Genomic DNA, 24,606 nt, shown 5'->3' with positions numbered 1-24,606 from the left:
TACTCATTATTGCCTCGGTTGAAAGCCTTAATAGAAAAAATAGAAAAAGAATGAATTTTCTTGAAGAATGGAGGATTCTGTTAGCAGATGGCCTTCAGGCTTGAACTACAGCATCAACTATTCCCTGGGTCTCCAGCCTGTTGACCTGTCGTGAAGATTTTGGACTTGTCTGCACACATACACACATGTACATGCACACCCTATTGGTTCTGCCTCTGCAGAGTCCTAATACACACATCCATTAGAATGGCTAAAATGAAATAGACAACCCCAAGGGATGATGAACATGTGGAGCAATTGGAATTCTCAAACTTGGCTGGTGGGAGTGAAAATTGGTACAACCACTTCAGATTCCTCTCTGTCAGTAGCTGCTAAAGCTGAACATATGAATACACTAAGCAATTCCACACTAAGATATATCCTATAACATATATTCTACTATATATATATCAATATATAATGTTCCCAGCAGCACAATTGATGATGACCCTAAATTGGAAACAACCAAATGTCCATCGACAGTGGAATGAATGAATCAATGATAGTATATTAAAATGACATATAAACTTATGCAATAACTTGTATCTCATAAACATAACGAGTGAAAGAAGTCAAACACAATGGGCAAACCTAATTGATGCTGTCTGAAGTCAAGAAAGAAGTCCTTACTGGGACTGGGTAAGGATAAGAAGTGTTTCTGCTGTGCATCATTTCTGAACCTCAGTGGATATTATGTAGGTGTATTCACTATGTGAAAATCTATCTATAGATTATAGATCTATCTATTTTATCTACTGATGACTGGTGATTTTTTCTGTACATATTTATAAACCAGTTTTTAAAAGTTAAATTGTATATGTCTCTGTCTCTTACTTTGGGGAAGTCACTCTACATTTTGGACCCCCCCCCAACCCCCGCATTCCTCTGCTGTAAAATGCTGCATGGATTTAAAGAGATGATTCATGGTAAAGCTATTTTTAAAGTTTAAATTAATTATTATCATGTATACATAAGAGGATTTGATTTAGGTCATACCTGAATGGACTTCCCTGGTGGCTCAGAGGGTTAAAGCATCTGCCTACAGTGCGGGAGACCTGGGTTCTATCCCTGGGTCAGGAAGATCCTCTGGAAAAGGAAATGGCAACCCACTCCAGTACTCTTGCCTGGAAAATCCCATGGACAGCGGAGCGTAGTAGGCTACAGTCCATGGGGTTGCAAAGAGTCGGACACGACTGAGCAACTTCACTTCACTTCACTTGAATGGTCTAGTGGTTTTCCCTACTTTCTTCAATATAAGTCTGAATTTGGCAATAAGGAGTTCATGATCTGAGCCACAGTCATCTCCCAGTCTTGATTTTGCTGACTGTATACAGCTTCTCCATCTTTGGCTGCAAAGAATATAATCAATCTGATTTCAGTGTTGACCATTGGGTGATGTCCATGTGTAGAGTCTTCTCTTATGTTGTTGGAAGAGGGTGTTTGCTATGACCAGTGCATTCTCTTGGCAAAATTCTATGAGCCATTGCCCTGCTTTATTCTGTACTCCAAGGCCAAATTTGCCTGCTACTTCAGGTATTTCTTGACTTCCTACTTTTGCATTCCAGTCCCCTATAATGAAGAGGACATCTTTTCTTGGGTGTTAGCTCTAGAAGTTCTTGTAGGTCTTCATAGAACCTACAAGTTCAACTTCAGCTTCTTCAGCATTGCTGGCTGGGGCATAGACTTGGATTACTGTGATACTGAATGGTTTGCCTTGGAAACGAACAGAGATCATTTTGTTGTTTTTGAGATTGCATCCAAGTACTGCATTTTGGACTCTTTTGTTGACTATGATGGTTACTCCATTTCTTCTAAGGGATTCTTGCCCACAGTAGTAGATTTAATGGTCATCTGAGTTAAATTCACCCATTCCAGTCCATTTTAGTTCACTGATTCCTAAAATGTCAATGTTCACTCTTGCCATCTCCTGTTTGACCACTTCCAATTTGCCTTAATTCATAGACCTAACATTCCCGGTTCTTATGCAATATTGCTCTTTACAGCATTGGACTTTACTTCCATCACCAGTCACATCCACAACTGGGTGTTGTTTTTGCTTTGGCTCCATCTCTTCATTCTTCCTGGAGTTATTTCTCTACTGATCTACAGTAGCATATTGGGCACCTACTGACCTGGGGAGTTCATCTTTTAGTCTCCTATCTTTTTGCCTTTTCATATTGCTCATGGGGTTCTCAAGGCGAGAATACTAAAGTGATTTGCCATTCCCTTCTCCAGTAGACCATTTTCTTCTTAAACTGAAGAAAAGTAGGGAAACCCACTAGAACATTCAGGTATGACCTAAATCAAATCTCTTATGATTATACAGTGGCAGTGACAAATAGTTTCAAAGGATTAAATCTGATAGACAGACTGCCTGAAGAACTATGGATGGAGGTTTGTGACATTGTACAGGAGGCAAGGATCAAGACCATCCCCAAGAAAAAGAAATGCAAAAAGGCAAAATGGTGTCTGAGGAGGCCTTACAAATAGCTTGAAAAGAAAAGTGAAAAGCAAAGGAGAAAAGGAAAGATATACCTATTTGAATGCAGAGTTCCAAAGAATAGCAAGGAGAGATAAGAAAGACTTCCTCAGTGGTCAATGCAAAGAAATAGAGGAAAACAATAAAATGGGAAAGACTAGAGATCTCTTCAAGAAAATAAGATACCAAGGGAATTTTTCATGCAAAGATGGGCACAATAAAGGACAGAAATGGTATGGACTCAACAGAAGCAGAAGATATTAAGAAGAGGTGGCAAGACTACTCAGAAGAACCATACAAAAAGGATCTTCATGACCCAGATAACCACGATGGTGTGATCACTCACCTAGAGACAGACAACCTGGAACGCAAAGTCAAGTGGGCCTCAGGAAGCATCACTATGAACAAAGCTAGTGGAGGTGATGGAATTCCAGGTGAGCTATTTCAAATCCTAAAAGATGATGCTGTGAAAGTGCTGCACTCAATATGCCAGCAAATTTGGAAAACTCAGCAGTGGCCACAGGACTGAAAAAGGCCAGTTTTCATTCTAATCCCAAAGAAAGGCAATGCCAAAGAATGCTCAAACTACTGCACAATTGCACTCATCTCACACACTAGCAAGGTAATGCCCAAAGTTCTCCAAGCCAGGCTTCAACAGTATGTGAACCGTGAACTTCCAGATTCAAGCTGAATTTAGAAAAGACAGAGGAACCAGAGATCAAATTGCCAACACCCATTAGATCATTGAAAAAGCAAGAGAGTTCCAGAAAAACATCTACTTCTGCTTATTGACTATGCCAAAGCCTTTGACTGTGTGGATCACAACAAACTGGAAAATTCTGAAAGAGATGGGAATACCAGACCACCTGACTTGCTTCCTTAGAAATCGGTATGCAGGTCAAGAGGCAACAGTTAGAACTGGACATGGAATAACAGACTGGTTCCAAATCAGGAAAGGAGTACGACAAGGCTGTATATTGTCTCCCTGCTTATTTAACTTATATGCAGAGTACATCATGAGAAATGCTGGGCTGGAAGAAACACAAGCTGGAATCAAGATTGTCTGGAGAGAGATCAATAACCTCAGATATGCAGATGACACCACATTTATGGCAGAAAGTGAAGAAGAACTAAAGAGCCTCTTGATGAAAGTGAAACAGGAGAGTGAAAAAGTTGGCTTAAAACTCAACATTCAGAAAACGAAGATCATGGCATCTGGTCTCATGACGTCATGGCAAATAGATGGGAAAACAATGGAAACAGTAACAGACTTTATTTTCTTGGGCTCCAAAATCACTGCAGATGGTGCTTGCATCCATGAAACTAAAAGATGCTTGCTCCTTGGAAGAAAAGCTATGACCAACCTAGACAGCACATTAAAAGCAGAGACGTTACTTTGCCAACAAAGTTCCATCTAGTCAAAGGTATGATTTTTCCAGTAATCATGTATGGATGTGAGAATTGGACTATAAAGAAAGCTGAGCGCCAAAGAATTGATGATTTTGAATTGTGGTGTTGGAGAAGACTCTTGAGAGTCCCTTGGACTGCAAGGAGATCCATCCTAAAGGAAATCAGTCCTGAATATTCATTGGACGGACTGATGCTAAAGCTGAAACTCCAATACTGTGGCCACTTGATGTGAAGAACTGACTCCTTGGAAAAGACTCTGATGCTGGGAAAGATTGAAGGCAGGAGGAGAAGACGACGATAGATGATGAGATGGTTTGGATGGCATCACCGACTCGATGGACAGGAGTTTGAGCAAGCTCTGGGACTTGGTGATGGACAGGGATGCCTGGTGTGCTGCAGTCCATGGGGTCTCAAAGATAGGACACAACTGACGACTGAACTGATACTTCAGAGGGTATGTACTCAATAAATGTGAAAGAAAGAAAGAAAGAAAGTGAAGTTGCTCAGTTGTGTTCGACTCTCTGCGACCCCATGGAATGTAGCCTACCAGGCTCCTCTGTTCATGGGATTTTCCAGGCAAGAATACTGGAGTGGGTTGTCATTTCCTTCTCCAGGGGATCTTCCCGACCCAGGGATTAACCCGGGTCTCCCGCATTGTAGGCAGATGCTTTAACATCTGGGCCACCAGGGAAGTCCCAATAAATGTCTGCAATAAATGTGAACTGAACGTTAAAGGAATTACCTCTTACTATGTGCCAGGTGCTTAGTATGCCTTATTTTGGTATATCTTTACCAGATTTCCTGAGTTACATCTGAGGAAACCAGAAGCTCAGACAGGGAAAGTGGCTTGCCTAAATAACCCAGCTGGTCAGAAGAAGCTAAACCCTGATGGGCCTCAGGACTACCTGAGTTAAGATGCTGGCCTCAGGCCCATCACCTCTCTGCACAGGGTCCCCTGAAGCTCATGGCCCAGTAGAACACATGCCAGACCAAGGTCACACTAGAATCCTTTGGCATCAAAGAGTATTCTCTCCCCGCTCCACCCTTCCCCCAAGACTCCCATCTTCATCTGGCTGACAGTCCAGACCAGTTAACTCCAGGGCTAGCTCCTCACTCTGAAATCTGCCCGACACCGGACCATGGGGAGGGGTGCCCCATTGATTTAGTAACTTTCCTTTCCCCAACCCTACTTTTGATTCAGTTCTTTTCCTCAGAGAAGTCCGCTCTGCCTGGTCTGCTCCCCACTCCCAAGTGATGTGGTCTCCAAACTCTTAACACCACTTTTCAGATGAGTGGTATACCATCACCCCCCAACCAAAGACCCTCCTGGGCCCCTGTCCCAGCACAGTGCTCCAAACGTCCCTTTTCCCGCTACCCATCCAGTGACCAGGCTCTCTGGTCTCTCTTCACTCCCTTCCTCTTCCCTGATCCCTCCGCAACCCACGTGCCGTCACTCAACCGGGTCCTGCTCCGAAGCTCGCCTCTCCCCTCCTGTGTGGTGCACAGTGATCTAGCGCTTCACACCACCCCCCACCCCCGCACACACAGTGGTCCGTTCCAACAGGTCTGCTCCCCCTCCTTCATACACCCAGTGGTCCAACCCCCAGACTCGCAGGGCTGGTCTCTGAGGACCCTGAGGCGAGACGAAGGCAGAGATGGCAGCGGTAGGCCGGGAGCTGGAGCGGGACCGGGCGCGCTTCGTCTACGTGACCCGCTTCGGCTCGCACCAGTGTGGCGGCGTCCTTGCGCTGGGCGGCCGCAGGGCTCAGGGCCCGAAGAACGCCGGGCTCAAGCACGGCCACAGCCAGGAGAAGCCGCGGGCGGCAGCGCCAGGGAGTCCAGGTGCTGGGGAGCTGCCCCTTGGCTTCCGGTCCGGGGCCCTCGCGGCCTCCTCCCCCGCGCCCTCCTCGAGCGAGCCGAGCAGGCGCATGCCGGCGGCGCGAGGCGGCAGAGCGGCTGGCTGGGCGGGCGGGGCCAGCGGGTCAGCTGACCTCTCCATCCGTCTCCGCAGCCATCTTACCAGGGGCTCGAGTCAGTTGAACGGTCGCCTTCTCAGTCTCTCCCCCGCCGCCACACCCCCACCGCCGCCGCCACACCCCCACCGCCCCTCCGTGGGCGGCTCCGGGTTAGTCGCTTTGCTTAGCGGCCGTTAGACCACAGGCAGTGGGCCACTCGCCATGGACAGCCCTCCTGTCGGTCTGGGGACGAAGAGACGAGTCCGAACTGCGCTTCGGGATTGCCCCGAGAAGCCGCAGAAGCGCAATGAAGGTCATTTGAGATAAGCCTGAGATCCGAATCCGAGAGGGGAGGCTATTGGAAGGAGCTACTAGTGTCTCTCAGGATGATGGGGGCCTTGGCCTAAGTGTCCGTATTCCTTTTAGGACTCATTGAATTTATGAGTTAGCCGAAGGAGAACCGACACCTTTAAAATGCTGTCTCTTACTCCTTGAAAGCAGAGGAGAGGATGTCTTTATATTTTCATTCTACCTGACTTCCCTCATAGCTCAGTTGGTAAAGAATCCGCCTGAAAAGCAGGAGACCTGGGTTGGATTCCTGGGTCGGGGAGATCCCTTGGAGAAGGGAAAGCCTACCCACTCCAGTATTCTTGGGCTTACCTTGTGGTTCAGCTGGTAATGAATCTGCCTGCAATGCAGGAGACCTGGATTCGACCCCTGGGTTGGGAAGATCCCCTGGAGAAGGGAAAGGCTACCCTCTCCGGTATGCTGGCCTGGATTATTCTATGGCCTCTATAGTCCATGGGGTTACAAAGAATCAGACGTAATTGGGCAACTTACTCTTCACTTTGTGTCCTTCAGGAGTGTTTTATATTCGAACGTTTTTTCTTCTTTAGGTTTTTCATATATCTTGTTAAATTTTTTCCTAGGTATTTGATCTTATATTCGGTCGTGAATGTGATTTCCTCTTCCATAATGTCCTCTGAATGTTGTTTGTGTATATAAGGCCTCTTGATTAAAAAACAAAAAGTTTCAGGAGAGTTGAGAGTTATACACTGGGTAGTATACCACCATAGTCAGAATCTAGAACATGCACATCACCTCAAAAAGTCCTGCCTCTCTTTTGACAGCCCATCCCTCTAGCTGTACTTAAAAAAATTAATAGTTTATTGAGATATAATTCACAGTAGACTGAGTTTGCTCATTTAAAGTCTGTAATTCAGTGATTTTTTAAAATAGTGTTGTGCTACCATCATCACAATCAATTTAGAACATTTTTATTACCTCCCCCCAAACAAACCCTGTACCCTTTACTGTCACTCACCATTTCTTCTCACTGCACCTAACCCCAGCCCCAAGCGAGCACTCAACTATTTACTGTCTCCACAGATTTACCTATTCCGGGCATTTTGTATATATGAAATCATGCAGTACGGGCACTTTTGTGATTTGCTTCTTTCAAGTAACCTATTGATTTTAATTGATTTTTAATTTTTCGGTTGCTACACACAGGCTTTCACTAGTTGCAGAGAGTGGAGAGGACTCTTCTTTGCAGTGTATGGGCTTCTCGTTGTGGCGGCTTCTCTTGTGGAGCACAGGCTCTAGGCACTCAGGCTTCAGGAGTTGTGGGCTTAGCATGTGGAACCTTCCCGGATCAAGGGTCAAACCTGTGTCCCCTGCATTGGCAGGTGGATTCCTATCCACTGTACCACCAGGGAAGTCCCTGCTGCTGCTGCTGCTAAGTCGCTTCAGTCGTGTCGGACTCTGTACGACCCCATAGACGGTAGCCCACCAGGCTCCCCTGTCCCTGGGATTCTCCAGGCAAGAACACTGGAGTGGGTTGCCATTTCCTTCTCCAGTGCGTGAAAGTGAAGTCGCTCGGTTGTGTCCGACTCCTAGCGACCCCATGGACTGCAGCCTACCAGGCTCCTCCATCCATGGGATTTTCCAGGAAAGAGTACTGGAGTGGGTTGCCATTTCCTTCTCTAATGCATGAAAGTGAAAAGTGAAAGTGAAGTCGCTCAGTCGTGTCCGACTCCTAGCGATTCCATGGACTGCAGCCTACCAGACTCCTCCATCCATGGGATTTTCCAGGCCAGAGCCTGTGGATTTTTGTATGTTAATTTTTGATCCAAGTACTTCACTGAATTCTTTTATTATTTGAATTAGTTTTGTCATTAATGCTTAATGATTTTCTGGGTATGCTATTATATTATTTGTAAATAGATATAGCTTTATTTTTAACCTATTTTTATGCCTGCAGTTGATTATTAAATTATTATTGTTTAATTGCTCTGGCTGATACCATGAATAGAATGTTGAATAGTAGTAGGGATAGTGAGCATCCTTGTCTTGTTCCTGATCTTAGGGGAAATGCCTCTAGTTTTTCCCCATTAAATGAAGTCTTGTCTTTAAGACTAAGGCCTGTATGTTTAAAACATTAAAATGTATTCTTCAGTTTTTATTTTCTTCATTGTTTTTACCAGGAATGAATGTTGAATTTTGTCGAAGACTTTCTTAGATTTTTGGAGATAATATTTTTTCCTTAGACTTATTAATATGGTATGTGATAATAGATTTCATAAGATTGAACGAACTTTGTCTTCCTGAAATAAATCCCACTTGGTTATAATGTATTTTTTTTCTTAATATGATGTTGGATTCTGTTTGCTAATAATTTGTTTAGGATTTTTGTTTTGGAATTTGAGACAGTTTTTCTTTCTTTATTTCATTTGGTTTAGGTATCATAGTTAAACTTAGTTCATAAAAGGAATTAGGAACTTTCCCTTTATTTTCAATGCTCTGGAATAGTTTATAGAGCACTGAGAATATTTGGTATTTGAAGATTTGGTAGAATTCTTTTGTGAAAACATCTAGGTCTAGTTTTTATGGGATAATTCCTTAATAATTTTCTCTGTATCTTCTATGGAAATTAGTGCCTTTACATTTTCTAATTGGATTGGGCCAATTTTGCTAATCTGTATTTTTCTAGGAGATTATTGCTTTCGTTGTTTTATTTCTTTGCATAGAGGTCTGCTCAGTAGCGTCTTTTGATTTTTAAAAATTATTTGTGTTTCAATGGTTAGTTCCCCCTTTTCATTTTTTGATGTATATGTTTTTTTTTTTCTTGATCAAGTTCACCAGTGTTTTATTTTGTTAATTTTTTAAAACAGAGGATTTTGATTTGTTAATTAGGTGTTTTATTTTTCTAATTTCTTTCTCAATAATAAAGATAAACAATAAAGATAAAACTTCATTATTTCCTTATGTGTACTTTCTCTTGGTTTACTTTGTCCTTATGCTTTTGTTTTGAGCAAAAAATTTAATTTTTCCTTCCTTTTTGTCAATAAAAGTATTTAGCACCTGAATTTTCTTTCTAACTACTTTAAATCCCATAGATTCTAATAAATGGGCTTCCCTCATAGTTCAGTTGATAAAGAATCTGTGTGCAATGCAGGAGACCCAGGTTCAATTCCTGGGTTGGGAAGATCCCTTGGAGAAGGAAATGGCAACCCACTCCAGTATTCTTGCCTGGAGAATCCCATGGACAGAGGAGCCCGGCAGGCTACAGTCTATGGGGTTGTAAGAACTGGACATGACTTAGCCACAACCAGACTTCCTATTTGACAGGAATTAATTACTGCTTTAAATCCCATAGATTCTAATATATAATGTTTTTATTGTCACTTAAAAATTTTTCATTTTTGTAATTTCAGTTTGTATTACCACTTTCACTCTAGAGTTGCTTAATAGATTTGATTTTAAAAGTTTCCAGGACTTATTCTTTTTTTCTTTCTTTCTTTTCTCCTAGTAAGCTCTAGTTTTATTGCATTGTGATCAGAATGTTGTTTGTAATGTCTCCACTTTATGAATGTTATTGATGTTTATTTTGTGACCCAGTTCATGAACTCTGCTTCTGGTTCTTTTTCTCCAAAAGCCAAGAGAGAGGACTGGCCTTTTAAGTTGTGTTTCTTCCTTTAAATTCATGCTTGCTGCTTTAACCAAATCAGTTCCATTAAATTGCAGGCTTTTGGTCCTTTATGTGGTGTCTGGCCTTTTAAATCACACATTGAAATTCTTTCCTGTAGTCTGTGCTGTGATCTGCCTGGTTATCTTCTGTAATAGTATTTCGAGATTTAGGGTGCATTTCATCTGTTTGCTCCAGCTCTCTTGCAGGCGCCTCTTCTAGTGTCCCTCCTTTCTCTTCATTGTTGGCCACAAAGCCTTGCTTAGGGTGAGGTTTAAGCAAATAGGATCGTAGTGCTGTGATTTAATGCTTTTTCTCATTTTACTTATATTAATTTTGTATTTTCAGCATTCTCTCTCTTCAAGTAATGCTGGGGGTATGGTTTTGTGAAGAATCCTTGTCAAGTTTTTTGGGGAGAAATTTTGGCATGTTTATTACTGTACCCTGTCTCTCTCTCCCCTACCCCTGCTATTCACTGTAGCTACCAGAAGTTCTGCACTGAAAGGTTTTGAACAAGAGAAATAGTAGGAACAGCTTTACTTATTTCATGCTGTTTAGAGGAGAGTTGAAGGCAGGCAAGAATAAAGCCCAAGTTGAAAAATACATGAATAATTTGTTTGCTATCCTTTTTCAGGACTTAATTTTACTTTGCTAATTTAATTTACCTAAATTAATTTTGATAATTTAGAAGTATAAAACTGTACTGTATGTAACTTGATTGACTCCTGAGAATCAGCTGTGGTGGGAAACCTTCAGAGATTCTTCATCAGGGGCACTGTTTTAGACTTCATATCCCTCCAAAGGTCCCGTTGTTAAAAGGTGCTCAGGTTTTTTGTTTTGGAGTTTTATTTTTTGGCCCCTGAACTGGTGATCTAAAAAATTAGGAATAGTGTAAGACATTTTAGCATTAGGTTTCCAGTTCCTTTGAATAATAGAAACAGACAAAAGACTCATTCTAGAAATTACGAGTATGGTGGTAGTGGTGAGCTCTTCAACTTTAAAAAGGAGAGAGCAGGAAGAGAGGAAAGAATAAAATGGATCCAGTATTGCATTAGCACCAGCAGATCAAAGAGAAAAACAATAGTCCAGCAGTAAGGTAGTAGATTAGAAATGAAGAATATTGAAAAACAGATGAAGAAGCTCATGGGAGAAGGGAAAGGATGCATGAATGAGTACTGGAGATCCCCACATAAGTTAGGTAGAAACGACAGGATGGCAAAGAGCTCAGATTGTGGAACCAACTCTCTGCTTTTTTAACTTTGTGCTGAGCTAGAATAGCTTTCCTCTAGTTGGCTGCCCTGCTGGAGTAGGAGATGACGATAATTCGGTTTTGTTTTGAAGTTTGGTTCTGAAATTTTGAAATTTTTTGCTGTTCCTTTGTGGCAGGAATGACATGGTCAGAGCTGGGGGAAAGATAACTGGGAGTGAGTGAGAGTGGGAGAGATTGGAAGCCAGAGACCAGTTTTGAGGCGGTGATAAAAGGAAGTATAAAAGGCCTGAACGAAGACAGTAGCAGTGGAGGGGGAGTGAGCAGGATTGATGCCTGGCTGGAAGAGGGAAAAGGCCAAGTCTGAAGTTTCCGTGCTGTGCAGCTGAGGCGATGATCAAGCCACTAACTTTGGTGACCACTCTGCTGTGCTTTTGAAACCAAGAGTAGTATCAAGGGAAGGAGGTAGACTTATATTTCAGTCAAGCCAGAGAGTGCTTAAGTGTTTTAAGTCTTACTCATTCTTGGGTGTCTTTAATATTAACATTAAGTGTGCCTTCATTGAATACTTAGGCCTGGCTCTCTGCAAGGAACAAAGGTAAATGCTTTATTCAGTAACATTTATTTAACATCTGCCATATTGTAGACACTAGGTTAGGTGCTAGTGACACAGAGGACTCAGGCAAATGTTTTACTCTCAAGGGACTTTTACATGAATAATGGAAATACAAGCTAGCAGGCATCAGTGCTGTGAGAGAGACATCTTGGAAGGTCTTTGATAGTTCAGGAAAATGGAGACAAAGAAGAAATCAAGGTATATGAATGGAGAAATTGTGAGTGGGTTGGTAGGTATCTTCAAGAGCATTGACTTTGAAGTCAGAAAGCCATAATCTTGGTTCTCTCATTTACTAGCAGTGTAATATTAGCTAAGTTAGTTAACTGTTCTGATGTTCAGTTTCTTTTTCTATAAAATCAGGATAATAGTTCCTACCTCAATGAGTTACTGTGAAGATTAAGTGAAGTAATGCGTGCAAAATGCATAGCACAGGGTTTGGCCGAGAGAGTAACATGCCAGTAATGTTGGCACACTCAGCAGAAGTAGCTTGGGGAAAGAGAGGGTGATTGTCCCAGGGTCTGGACACTAAATATTTATTGAATGAGTGAGAAATAAATTTTGTACCACATTGTGGAATGCCTTGGAGACTCATTTTATGATTACTGAAGATTTTTGAATGGTGGAGTCGAGTTATCAGAAACACATAGGCTTCCCTGTGGCTCAGATGGTAAAGAATCTGCATGCAATGGGGGAGACTTGAGTTTGATCCCTGGGTCAGGAAGAGCCCCTAGAGATGAGAATGTCTACCCTCTCTGGTATTCTTGCCTGGAGAATTCCACGGTCAGAGGAGCCTGGTGGGATACAGTCCATGGGGTCTCAAAGAGTTGGACATGACTGAGCGACTAACACACACACACATATACTTCTGGAAGATAAGCTTATAAGCTGTTGCTGCTCCTAAGTTGCTTCAGTCGTGTCCGACTCTGTGCAACCCCACAGATGACAGCCCACCAGGCTCCTCTGTCCATGGGATTCTCCAGGCAAGCGTACTGGAGTGGGTTGCCATTGCCTTCTCCAATGCATGCACGCATGCTAAGTCACTTCAGTCATATCCGACTCTGCGACCCTATGAACAGCAGCCCACCAGGCTCCTCTGTCCATGGGATTCTCCAGGCAAGAGTACTGGAGTGGGTTGCCATTGCCTTCTCCAGTATAAGCTGTGTGTGAGATGTATTGTAGTTTAGAAATCCGGGCATGTGTGCTCAGTCATGTCCCACTCTTTGCGACCCCATGGACTGTAGCCTGCCCGGCTCCTCTGTCCATGGAATTTTCCAGGCAAGAGTTCTGGAGTGGGTTGCCATTTCCTCCTCCAGGGGATCTTCCTGACACAGGAATCAAACCGTGTCTCCTGTCTCCTGCACTGGCAGGTGGGTTTTTTTACCACTGTGCCACTTGGGAAGCCTCTTAGAAATCCAGGGGCTGGCAAGTCAGTAACTCTTCTTAATGTTTCGGGCAAGACTCATAAGTCAAGCTGGTTCTATATTATCCAGAACTTGGGAGATACAACCATAATTTTTATATAGTAGAGCTTCCCTGGTAGCTCAGCTGGTAAAGAATCTGCCTGCAGTGGGGGAGACCTGGGTTCGATGCCTGGGTTGGGAAGATCCCCTAGAAAAGGGAAAGGCTACCCATTCCAGTGTTCTGGCCTGGAGAATTCCATGGACTCTATAGTCCATGGAGTCTCAAAGAGTCAGACCCAACTGACTTTCACTTATATATAGTAGAGAGTGATGAATGTTATTGTGGAGGTACAAATAAATGCTGTGGAGGTGGTGAATAATTGGGGGATGAAGGAATTAAGGAAAGTTTCTTGGTGGTGGATGTGGCTCTGTGAGATTTACACATGTTCCTGAGATAATAGGGGATTATAGGTGGGGAAAACATGTAAGCAAAGTACCATAAGGATCAGTGATGGATAATGATTAGAGAAGGAGGAAAATATATTTAGACTGGATCAGAGTGTTTTCAAAGAGTAGAGACAGATTTGAAGCACAAGTTGAAGCTTCAAATTTGAAGCATAAAATCTAGGTATACAGGGGAGCCATAGCCTCAGTAAAGTGCCCAAAATAAGTAGAAGAAATGATTTTGCCTTTTTTTCTTTTTCTCTTCTCTATGCTCCTTGACATATTTTATATTTCTAACTAATACAGATAGATATGAGGGTGCCTATCTTGACCTCAAGGAGTATATATATCTAGGTTAGGTAAGGCTTACAAACAGAAAATGTTTGGAAAAGAGACAAGTACAGTATTCCAAAGGATGTAGGCGCTTAGAGGGAAGGATACATGTGGGTATATGAAGAGCAGAGTTTCCCAAACTTGTTATTTTCCTGTTATATCTGTACATCTGTACTATAATTTACTTAATATATTTATTTAAATAGGTGCATTTTTCCCTCTCAACTGAATTTCTTTTTAGAACAGTTTACATCATTACCTCAGTGGAAAGCATGTATCATTTTCCATAAATAGAAATTAACTAAAAAGAATCTAATAAAGGAAAAACAATATTATTAAATTCTAGCCAAATAGGTTGTCTTCTGGAAGTTGCTGCAGTCATAAAGAGAGATGAGCAAGTCTTAGAAAAGTTTAAATGACATACCAGTTCCAAACTCTGACTTTCTCCTTGATATAATCAGAAGATTGGAAAAGAATTCAAAAGGGAATGAGTTTCTTTTCATGTGAGTTCATATTCATTAGTGCTGTATCTGTGCCTGGCTCAGGATCAGTGGTCTGTTCCTCACAAATGGGGCATGCCAGTTTAGAACATACTCTGTTTCACTCAACAAATGGAATATTGATTGTGTATCTAATTTCTATACTGCTGGACTTCTAATGAATAGAACACATTTCTCAAGCAAACAGCATGATAAATCCTGTGGTAACTGAGCATAGGGTGCTTTGTGAAATCAGAGAAGGCCCTCTGCCCCTGGAAAGCTAAATACTGGATGAGTTGAAGAAGGCCAAGTAGAGAGCGGTGGTCTGGCAGGAATACAGCGGGGAAATGTTGGGGTACATACAGGGTGTTGCAGGCAAAAGAACAAACATAAGCACTTTCAGGGAACACATGCTCATTGTGCTTTGATTTTGTCTTTGGATACGCAAACCCTTAGGCTTTCTTCTCACGGTTAATATTTGGGAAGGCAGTATGGTTTATTGAGTAGAGTCCGGAAGCTTATAACTCTGACAGACCTTTATTAGAACCTACTGTGTGTCTGGTAGGATAGATAGATGAATGCTACACACAGGGACACTGCCCCACCAGAAGGTCACAGCATGGTGAAGGAAACTATAAATATATGCTACTGTGCTGAGTACCTTGAGCAAAGTGTTTCTGGAAGCAAGGGCTGTGGGTGTTTGAGGGGAGAGGCTGTAGAAACCTATGAGCTGAGTTTTGAAAGCAGGTAGATATTTGCCTCACTGGTGTGTGTGTGTGTGTGTGAGAGAGAGAGAGAGAGCACGCCTAGGGCAAGGTGTGGTTTTCTGGTATTTGTTTACTCTGTTGCTAACCCTTCTGGGGCTCACCTTTCAAGTTGGAAAGGGAAGGAGATCTAGGCACCATTAGATAGTTTACCCTTAGTTTTCTTGTTTTATTTTTTTCCAGTATAGTATTAGTTAATTGGTAAACTGCTATTATCTAGTCATCTGAAATATATCAACAAGTGTAAAAATCCCCAAAGAAAGCTTGAGACATTTATAGTTGTTAATTATCAGGATAGTGAATTCTGTAAAGTATGTGCTGACTTGATATTTTACCTTGTTTCTCTCTCTCTGTTTTTTTAAAAATTAGGTTTAACCCAGAAGAATTTAGCTAAAGAGTTTGACTTCCCCATACCTTTGAGTGAAACTTCCAAAATAATGAAGAAGAAGAACAAAAAGGTATATTTTTGCACAGGGGAATGAGTGATATTTTGAATTTTAGATTAACCTGTTTAAATACAAATGTGTGAAGAAACTCAAGACATTGAAAATAGTTCCATCTTTTGAAAAATTAAGTTTAATGAAATGAGAAAACTAGAATTAATGATCAGAAATGAAACTGGGTTTGAAAATATTTATTAACCATGAAGAATATCTCTTCCTGTGTTTGAAGATATAAAATATATTTTAACCAAAGTATAACTGTGAGCTTTTTCAAAGCATGAAAATACATATTCTATAGAATATAACATGGATTTCACAGGAAAGTACAAGGTATCTATGTTGTTGTCACAGTGCTCTTTTAAGGACAAGGGATATACATTGTTTCTAGCAGGAAATCTGACAAGCAAGGACCTTTATGCTGAACCCTTTTCTTGTCTAGTTGTCCACATGTCATGGTGACTTCAGTGTTTTAAACATATTCAAGATCAGTTATTCTACTAATCTTTGTTTACCACCGTATGTTTTACACTTCATTTTAAAGAAATCATTAGTTGATAATGACACATAAATTATATTATTTCTGAGTTTTAAGTTTTTTTGATTTCTAATCCATATATGGTATAGAATAGCATTCAAAGTGACTGACTCTTTCAGCAAGTGTATTTTGAATGAGCATTTAATCTTCCCAGTATACTGAGAAGTTTTTCTTCCAAGAACCAATTCCTCTTGGACAATAGCCAATGTTTACCTATAACTACTGTGGGCCAGACACTAGGTGTAAATGCTGTATGTATATTTTTCATGATTTCTAATAATCCAATGTATGAAGTTACTCCTAGATGAGATTAAAACGCTTGCCTGATATTAAGCAACTGGTTAAGTGGTTAAGCTGGAATTTGAGCCTAGATTTCTCTGTTTGCTTCTGTGGTCTCCATTCTTCCTATTCTAGTATATTCATGCTCTCTGGTAAGTTTGCTTTGGTATGTCCTAGGAGAAATGTTTAAGTATTAACTAGAATAATAAAATACACTAAAAAATCATATCATGGCCCAGTGGTTTATACATAGGAATAGAAATTATTATTTTTACTACCTTTCAAAACAAAATTGAGTATGTTGAAACCATAGGACTTACTGGACATTGCCTTTGAAAGACCTTGCCTTCATCCAGGAAAGTTTATTTATTTATTATAAATTTCCCCAATTATTTATTTTTAATTTTTTGGCTATGCCATGCAGCATGTATGATCTTAGTTCCCCAACCAAGGAACAAACCGCCTCCTGTGGAGTCTTAACCATTAGACCACCAGGGAAGTCCCCAGGACAGTTAGTTTAAATACTACAGAGAGGAAATACTAAGAAGTTAGAAAAAGATACCAGAGAATTCAGTGAATATGGGAAAGCAATTTTGTTTAATTTTTAGATCTCTGAGTGCTTTGTAATGATATCAAATTGACATGCACCACAGTTGACTTGGGGCTTCCCTTGTGGCTCAGCTGATAAAGAATCCACCTGCAATGCGGGAGACCTGGGTTCGATCCCTGTGTTGGGAAGATCCCCTGGAGAAGGGAAAGGCTACCCACTCCAGTATTCTGGCCTAGAGAATTCCATGGACTGTATAGTCCATGGGGTTGCAAAGAGTCGGACACGACTGAGTGACTTTCAGTCATCACGGTTGACTTACTTCTAGTTGTCTGCATCACACTGTAGTCCACATTCTCTGCTCAGTGTTCCTTAACTGTGCTTATCTTTTGAAGGTTTTAGTATGGAATGGAGTGTACAAAATCATTTCAAAAATGCTTGAAGAAAATGAGAAATACAGACTTAGGCTGAAATGCCAACAGTTGTCTAGAGAAAGTAAGTAAACACAATTTTCATTGTATTAAAGAGAGCTGGCTTCTCTAATACTTTATTTCTCTTGGATCACATTAGATCAGTAGTTTTCCTCATTGTCACATTCAGTGCATAGCACTGTAGATTCGAGGCTACCATTGTATCACTGTTCATCATAATTAAAAGTACAGAGCATTGTAAAGCACTGAGTGTAGAATAGACCGCAGGTGTAGCTATGTGTGGAGGAGTGCAGAAAGTGAATGTTGACTGAGCTTCCTGAGCCAAGGAAACATGCTTGTCTCTTAAATCTGAAATATTTTTGTTAAATCTGAATTTGAATGAGCGAGTAAGTGAGTGAAAGTTGTTCAGTCTTGTCCAACTCTTCGATACTCCATGGACTGTAGCCTGCCAGGCTCCTCTGTCCATGGAATTCTCCAGGTCAGAATACTGGAGTGGGTATCCATTTCCTCCTCCAGGTGATCTTCCCTTCTCCAGGGGATCTTCCCTTTTCCAGGGGATCTTCCCAACTCAGAGATCAAACCCAGGTATCCTGCATTGCAGATGGATTCTTTACTGTCTGAGCCTCCAGGAAAGCCGGGTCACAAAACTCATCCATATAGATGGAGAAAAGCATTTTAACTATATTATAGTGTACATTCTGTGTTACTTCATACAGTCACTTCGTTTTCATGATGCTGCAGTCCAATTTAATGCATTTAGCAAACTCTTCCCTTGAGTTATAGCCTTGATGTCATTATTTCATTCCTGGAAAACAATTCATAATTTAAACCATATTTAAAACTACATCAGTTGATGTTGTGGTCAAAGCAAAATTAGATGTAATCTAGTATGTTTATTAAAGTAATTGGAAGTTCTGGATTCTCAAACAGTTAAGCTGGATACAATTTATGTAACAATGCCACATGAATTGCTTAATCATAAGTGATTTTCTTTCCTTCACATGCATGTCCTAATACATATATTACCATGCTGAATGTTTCTGTAGGTTTTTAGTATAGTTACTCAGTGACAACTTTTATTTTGACAGTCTGTAAATCTGCAGAATTTGATTTTGTGAAAAGTATTTTCATAAGATAATAATTAAAACAGAATGTTGTAAGCAATATAACACTGGAGACTCATTACTGTTCTTGTAATATTGCATTCATAATAGCATGAATTGTTTGCAATAATGGTATTTATACTAATGTTCACATTACTGATACTCTGCTTTGCTTTGCTTATCCAGTTAAAAAAGAGAATGAGGCAGGAGAGGGAATTAGGAAAAAGCTGTCAGTGGTTTCTTAGGTGACAAGGATGCTTGTATAGGCAGAGAAATGTGCAAAAATATCGACATTGTTCTGTTAATCCAGATCCAGTTACTCTAATAAATACACTAGATTACATCTAATTTTGCTCTGGCCATTACCTTGAATTCGTTAAATTCTTTTGTGCCTCAGCAGTAGGCCTTCTGAGCCCAGGTGGCTCAGTGGTAAAGAATCCACCTGCCAAGCAGGAGACGTGGGTTTGATCCCTAGGTTGGGAAGATCTCCTGGAGAAGGAAATGGCAACTCACTCCAGTATTTCTTGTCTGGATAATCCCATGATCAGTGGGCTACAGTCCATGGGGTCACAAAGGAGTCAGACATGACTGAGGGTCTAAACAACAATAGGCCCTCAACTAAACATCAGATGATTTAATGATCTTGTAAAGATTATTTAGCAACTTAAATTGATATGCTGTGTTTTCCAGAAGCTGCATGTTATAAATGAAAAGTATCTTTATAATTCATTATTTTATTACAATTTTAAATAAGATTATAGAAGCTAATAATTATATTTTTAAATGTATTATAATTCTTATTCCTTAATATATGTTTATTAAGGAAAAACCAGTGCCAGAGACCAACTTGAATTTTCCTTATACTTTATCTTGTTCCTAGATTCAAAAGATACAAAATGAATCTTCTTGTCATCTTCTGGTAAGAATACACTTAGATAAAAATTAAAAGGTATAGACTTTTCCCTTCGCCTTTTACATTCTACCATCTCCAACCTTTAGTTGCCTAATTCCAACCTGTTTTCTTTTTTAAATCCAGTGTTTGACACCTAGAAGGCATTCATTAAATGTTGATTGAAATTTAATAAGCTTCATTCAGGCCTCATATTCATAGTGCTATTGAAACTGCTCTCACCATGGTCCAACTTTTTTTGTTTTTTATTTTTGTTCATGTATCTGCTTAGTTCTCTTTTATTTTTGAACATGCTGTCACATTTAATGTTATCTTACTACTATTCCTTCAAAATTTTTTTCTTACTTATGACATTAAAGACTGTGTCATGGTTCTCTTTCTACCTTTCTGACTATATTTTCTGTGTATCTTTTACTTGTCCTTTTTGCTTCCATCTAATAACAAATGCTGCCCTTGGAGTAACTGTTGGTCCTCTTCTCTCTTCATGGGCTTCTCGGGTGGCACTAGGCAGCGGTAAAGAACCTGCTTGCCAGTGCGGGAGGCATAAGAGACACAGGCTCAGTCCCGGGTCAGGAAGATCTCCTGGAGAACGGCACAGAAACCCACTCCAGCGTTCTTGCCTGGAGAATCCCATGGAGAGAGGAGCCTGGCGGTCTACAGTCCCAGGAATGGAACCCAGGTCTCTGGTACTGCAGGCAGATTAGTATTCTTTAATCTGTAACACCTCTTCAGTCTTTCTTTGTCTTTTATGATATTGACAATTTTGAAGAGTGCAGGCCAATTATTTTTCAGTCTATCCATCTGGGGTTGCACAGAGCTGAACATGACTGAAGTGACTAAGCACGCACATTCTCTCTTTACATACATATTCTGAGATAATTCACCTGTTTTGTGGCTCAATTACTCTTTCTGGGTGTATGACCCTTAAATATCTATTTCACTTCTGACCGCTGGTCAAGTACCTCTGAATTTATTTAGGTTGTTCTACATTTACTTTAAATGCTACATGGCTTAAACTGATCATGTCATCCCCCTTAGTGTTTTTTTTTTTTTTTTCCCAGTTGTGCCCTGGTTTACTTATCGTCTGGACTCTTAATTCTTAGGGATAGGTTACACCCAGTTTGGTAGGGTTTGGGAAGTAGTAGAAAAAGTAAGTAAGATGGGCTTTGGTGAAGAGAAATTAGACTTTTATAAGTGAGAATGTGGGAGAAGGGAGTATATGGACATCAGCAAATTCATGGAGTCCAAGAAAGTGTTTATAAATGTACAGTTTTATTAAACTTATTGAAAGTAGTCATAGTAAAGAAGGGTATACAGTATACTGAAACTTTGTTTCAAATGGACTTACCTGGATACTTGGCCAAGGATCTGTACTTAATTCAGTAGGCAATGAAGAAACATGGAATGTTTTCTTAATGAATTCTAAAAGATTTATTCTAAATGATTTCAAATGTATATACAAATTGCAAGAAGAATGCAAAGACCTTCAGAATACACTTTGCTTGGGTTCACCAGTTTTTACATCTTGCCACATGTGCTTTGTCATTATCCTGCTCCCCATTCCTCTTTCTCTGTGTATGTGTGTAAAGCCTTGCCCCTTAATACTTTAGTGTGTATATCCTAAGAGCCAGGATATCTTTATTTTTACAACCACACTAGAAATATCAAATTCAGAGCATTTAACACTGATATAAAATTTTTATAAAATCTATAGTCTGTATTCCAATTTTTTCTTGTGCCATTAATGTCCTTAATGGGATTTTTTTGTTACAGAAGATCTGAATCAAAGGTCATGTATCATATTAATTGTAATGTCTCTTTAATGTAATGTATTAGTCACTCAGTTGTGTCCAACTCTTTGCAACCCCATGGACTATAGCCCATTAGACTGCTCTGTCCATAAGTTTCTTGGAGTGCGTAGCCATTCCCTTCTCCAGGGGATCTTCTCAACCCAGGAATCAAACCCAGGTCTCCTGAACTGCAGGCAGATTAGTATTCTTTATCTGTAACAACTCTTCAGTCTTTGTCTTGTATGATATTGACAGTTTTGAAGAGTGTAGGCCAATTATTTTTCAGTCTATCCGTCTGGACTTGCTGATAATTCTCCTGATTTGATTCACATTTTGCATTTTTGGTTGGTACATTATATAAATAATGTTACTTTCTTCTCAGAACTTCACATCAGGAGTGATGAGGTTTTCATTTATCTCTTGTTGAGGATGTTAACTTTGATCTGTTGGTTAAGATGTCCGGAACTCTACTATACACAGTTACTGTTCTTCCTTTTATAATTAGTAAGTGTTTTATGGAAAGATAATAAGAAATTATGCAGATATCTTGTACATTGTCGGTATAGGACATTTCAAAGCAGTGGGTTAATCAGGTGTGCATTTTAAAAAGAATCTGATGTCATTTTGTGAAAACGTGGAATGGAGGCAAGACAGAAGGTGAAAAAGAAAATCTAGGGATTGTAATAGCAGACCAAGGGAAAAGTAAAATGCACTTGAAAAGTGGAGAGGACACAGATGACTAGATGTAGGGAAATATGTAGATGATACTAAGGTTTGACAATGAGTAGGTAAGAAATAAATTGAAAGAGTTGGTTTTATGAACCTACTTAGTTTTATTTTGGCATGTAGGATTTCAAGCAGTAGGTACTCAGGTGAAAACTGTAAGCATTTGGAAGTGTCGGAGCCCATGTGATACCTACACTGCAATAAGTGTATGCGGTTCTGGCAGTAGGTGCAGATGAAACCTCATTGTGGGGGTGGAGGGAGAGGAGAGGACTGAGAACACAGTGTCGGGCAGTGCCTAGGATGAAGAGGAAGTCTCAGGCTCTCGAAGAGGGATCCTAGGGGCATAATTAGGAGTGACGAGAGAAATGATTGAGAGAGGGGATACAAATGAAGCTTGCAGGAGATCGAGGGACTGATCTCAAAGGGGCTGAGTTCCAAGGAGGGCATTGACCTTGTTCAGTGACAGTATAGGGGTATGAAATGCTGTTCAGAGTTCCAACACTTAGAAGTAAAGCAAAAATTCCAAGTGTTGACAGTGGCCATCCTTGCAATGACTTTGCTTGTGAGTGGCTGGAGTGGCCTGGTGATAAAGGCCTGTGGTATAGTGTTTTGTGGCACAGTTCTTATAATTGGGACTGTTGAAGTCACCAAGGGTATTGACAGGAACTGGGGAGGGGAAGAAAATATGAGTTGAGCCCATCAGAAGCTTTTTATGGTCAACTAGAAAAGGGGGCTTCCCTGGTGGCTCAGATGGTAAAGAATCTGCCTGCAATGCAGGAGACCTGGGTTTGATCCCTAGGTCGGGAAGATCCCTTGGTGAGAATACCCACTCCAGTATTCCTGCTGGGTTAGCCCCATGGACAGAAAGGAGCCTGGAAGACTGCAGTCCATGGGGTCGCAGAGAGTTGGACACTGCTGAGCAAATTAGCCCACATAGAGAAGGTAAAAGCTATCAAAACAATAAGTGCAGGGAGTGGCTAACTGTTGCTTTGCTGTATTAGAAACGTTACAATTTTTCAGTAACTACTAATTACGACATTTTATATTAACAAGAATTCAATTTTGTCATCTTGTATTTAGGTTTAACCTATTTCTGGATCTGTTTACCAAAGAAGATTATGAAGAGTTTAAAGATGGAATTTTAACTTGTCATAATTATATGGTTTGTTGGAATTAGAACTTTAACAGTTGAGCAGAAGAAACTACGCTTTTTATCAATTAGTGTTTCTTTGAAAATTAATAAAAATTTTAAATGTTGTTATATGCATACAGGTATTATTTTGAGAATTAATACTTATTCCATACTCATTAAAATTAATATTTTACATAAAATTTAAATTAGCATTTCAGTATAATTGCATGCATTTAAAATTGCCAACTTTCCCTTTTAATAATGAATCTGCAGCCGCTGTTTTATTTTTCTTCATATCGATTTAATTAAGTTAAATTTGGATTCACTTAAATTATTTTTGGCTTCCTCAATTTTTCTAAATTTCTCAATTATGATAAAAACCTACCATTTACATAGAAATTGTTTGAGGTGTTTAATAGTTATTTAAGCCATCTTTTTATCTGAGGGAAAATTAGTAAATTTATGCAAATTCTATATTATAATGTGGAGTATTTTGGAGAAATGTTGGATGGAGATCAAAGACATTCTTCTCCTTTCTAGGCTCCTAATTAGATACATTTTTAAGTGGATAAATGAGAGATTTAGAACTTTGAAAATAATTTAGAAGTGTTTTTCAGTGAAGTCCCTGTTTTTCTATTCAATGTTAATAGTAATCTTCTAGTGCCTACAGCAGTTCTGCTTTTTGCTGATGTAGTCTCTCTCCCTAAATTGTATCAAAGACTGGAGCTAAAAATGTAGGGGGGAGGAGACAAAAAGATGTTTTCTCATCATCAAGCTCCATGTGCACTCCTTGCTTCTTTCCCTGAGTAATTTCAGTTCAGTTCAGTCACTCAGTCGTTTCTGACTCTTTGCAACCCCATGGACTACAGCACACCAGGGTTCCCTGTCCGTCAGCAACTCCCAGAGCTTGCTCAATCTCATGTCCATCGAGTCGCTGATGCCATCCAACCATCTCATCCTCTGTCATCACCTTCTCCTCCCGCCTTTGATCTTTCCCAGCATCAGGGTCTTTTCCAGTGAGTCAGTTCTTCCCATCAGGTGGCCAAAATATTGGAGTTTCAGCTTCACCGTCAGTCCTTCCAATGACTATTCAGGGCTGATTTCCTTTAGGATGGACTGGCTTGATCTCCTTGAAGTCCAGGAGACTCTCAAGAGTCTTCTCCAACACCACAGTTCAAAAGCATCAATTCTTTGGCGCTCATCTTTATAGTCCAACTCTCACATCTGTATGTGACCACTGGAAAAACCATAGCCTTGACTAGATGGACCTTTGTTGGCAAAGTAATGGCTCTGCTTTTGAATATGCTGTCTAGGTTGGTCATAACTTTTCTTCCAATGACCAAGTGTCTTTTAATTTCATGGCTGCAGTCACCATCTGCAGTGATTTTGGAGCCCCCCAAAATAAAGTCTGTCTCTGTTTCCACTGTTTCCCCATCTATTTGCCATGAAGTGATGGGACTGGATGCCATGATCTTAGATTTCTGAATGTTGAACTTTAAGCCAACTTTTTCACTCTTCTCTTTCACTTTCATCAAGAGGCTCTTTAGTTCTTCACTTTCTGCCATAAGGGTGGTGTCATGTACATATCTGAGGTTATTGATATTTCTCCTAGCCATC

The 24,606-nt window shown here is 40.4% G+C and overlaps 1 protein-coding gene across 13 annotated transcripts; it reads left to right on the top strand.

Moving 5' to 3' along the window:
• The first annotated feature begins 4,982 nt into the window (after nt 1-4,982).
• On the top strand, nt 4,983-23,124 carry C20H5orf47 (chromosome 20 C5orf47 homolog). 13 transcript variants are annotated; one of them, XR_015148973.1, is made up of 6 exons: nt 5,381-5,770; nt 15,463-15,551; nt 17,293-17,392; nt 19,312-19,350; nt 19,849-20,020; nt 22,938-23,124. XR_015148973.1 is itself a non-coding variant. In XM_086362165.1 (5 exons), the coding sequence occupies exons 1-4, from the start codon at nt 5,584-5,586 to the stop codon at nt 19,329-19,331; spliced, it is 396 nt and encodes a 131-aa protein (XP_086218291.1). In that variant the 5' UTR covers nt 4,983-5,583; the 3' UTR covers nt 19,332-19,350; nt 22,938-23,124. The 13 variants fall into 13 exon arrangements, 11 of the variants coding, with proteins under 11 accessions (XP_086218291.1, XP_086218288.1, XP_086218292.1 ...); XR_015148974.1 differs by lacking the exon at nt 5,381-5,770 and adding an exon at nt 5,913-6,196; XM_086362165.1 differs by lacking the exon at nt 19,849-20,020 and having other exon boundaries at nt 4,983-5,770.
• Nucleotides 23,125-24,606: the final 1,482 nt, after the last annotated feature.

Source organism: Bos grunniens, chromosome 20, assembly GCF_055505025.1.
Source record: "Bos grunniens cultivar Pamir isolate PY7600 chromosome 20, Bosgru_T2T1.0, whole genome shotgun sequence".
NCBI classification, from domain to species: Eukaryota; Metazoa; Chordata; class Mammalia; order Artiodactyla; family Bovidae; genus Bos; species Bos grunniens.
This window is presented reverse-complemented; position numbering and strand designations above follow the sequence as displayed.

Coding starts and splice junctions, on each gene's coding strand:
- C20H5orf47 (XM_086362162.1), top strand. CDS start 5,584: ATGGCAGCGGTAGGCCGGGAGCTGGAGCGGGACCGGGCGCGCTTCGTC. Junction 15,552..19,311: donor TGAAGAAGAAGAACAAAAAG/GTATATTTTTGC, acceptor TCTTGTTCCTAG/ATTCAAAAGATACAAAATGA. Junction 19,351..19,848: donor AATCTTCTTGTCATCTTCTG/GTAAGAATACAC, acceptor GGGTGGCACTAG/GCAGCGGTAAAGAACCTGCT.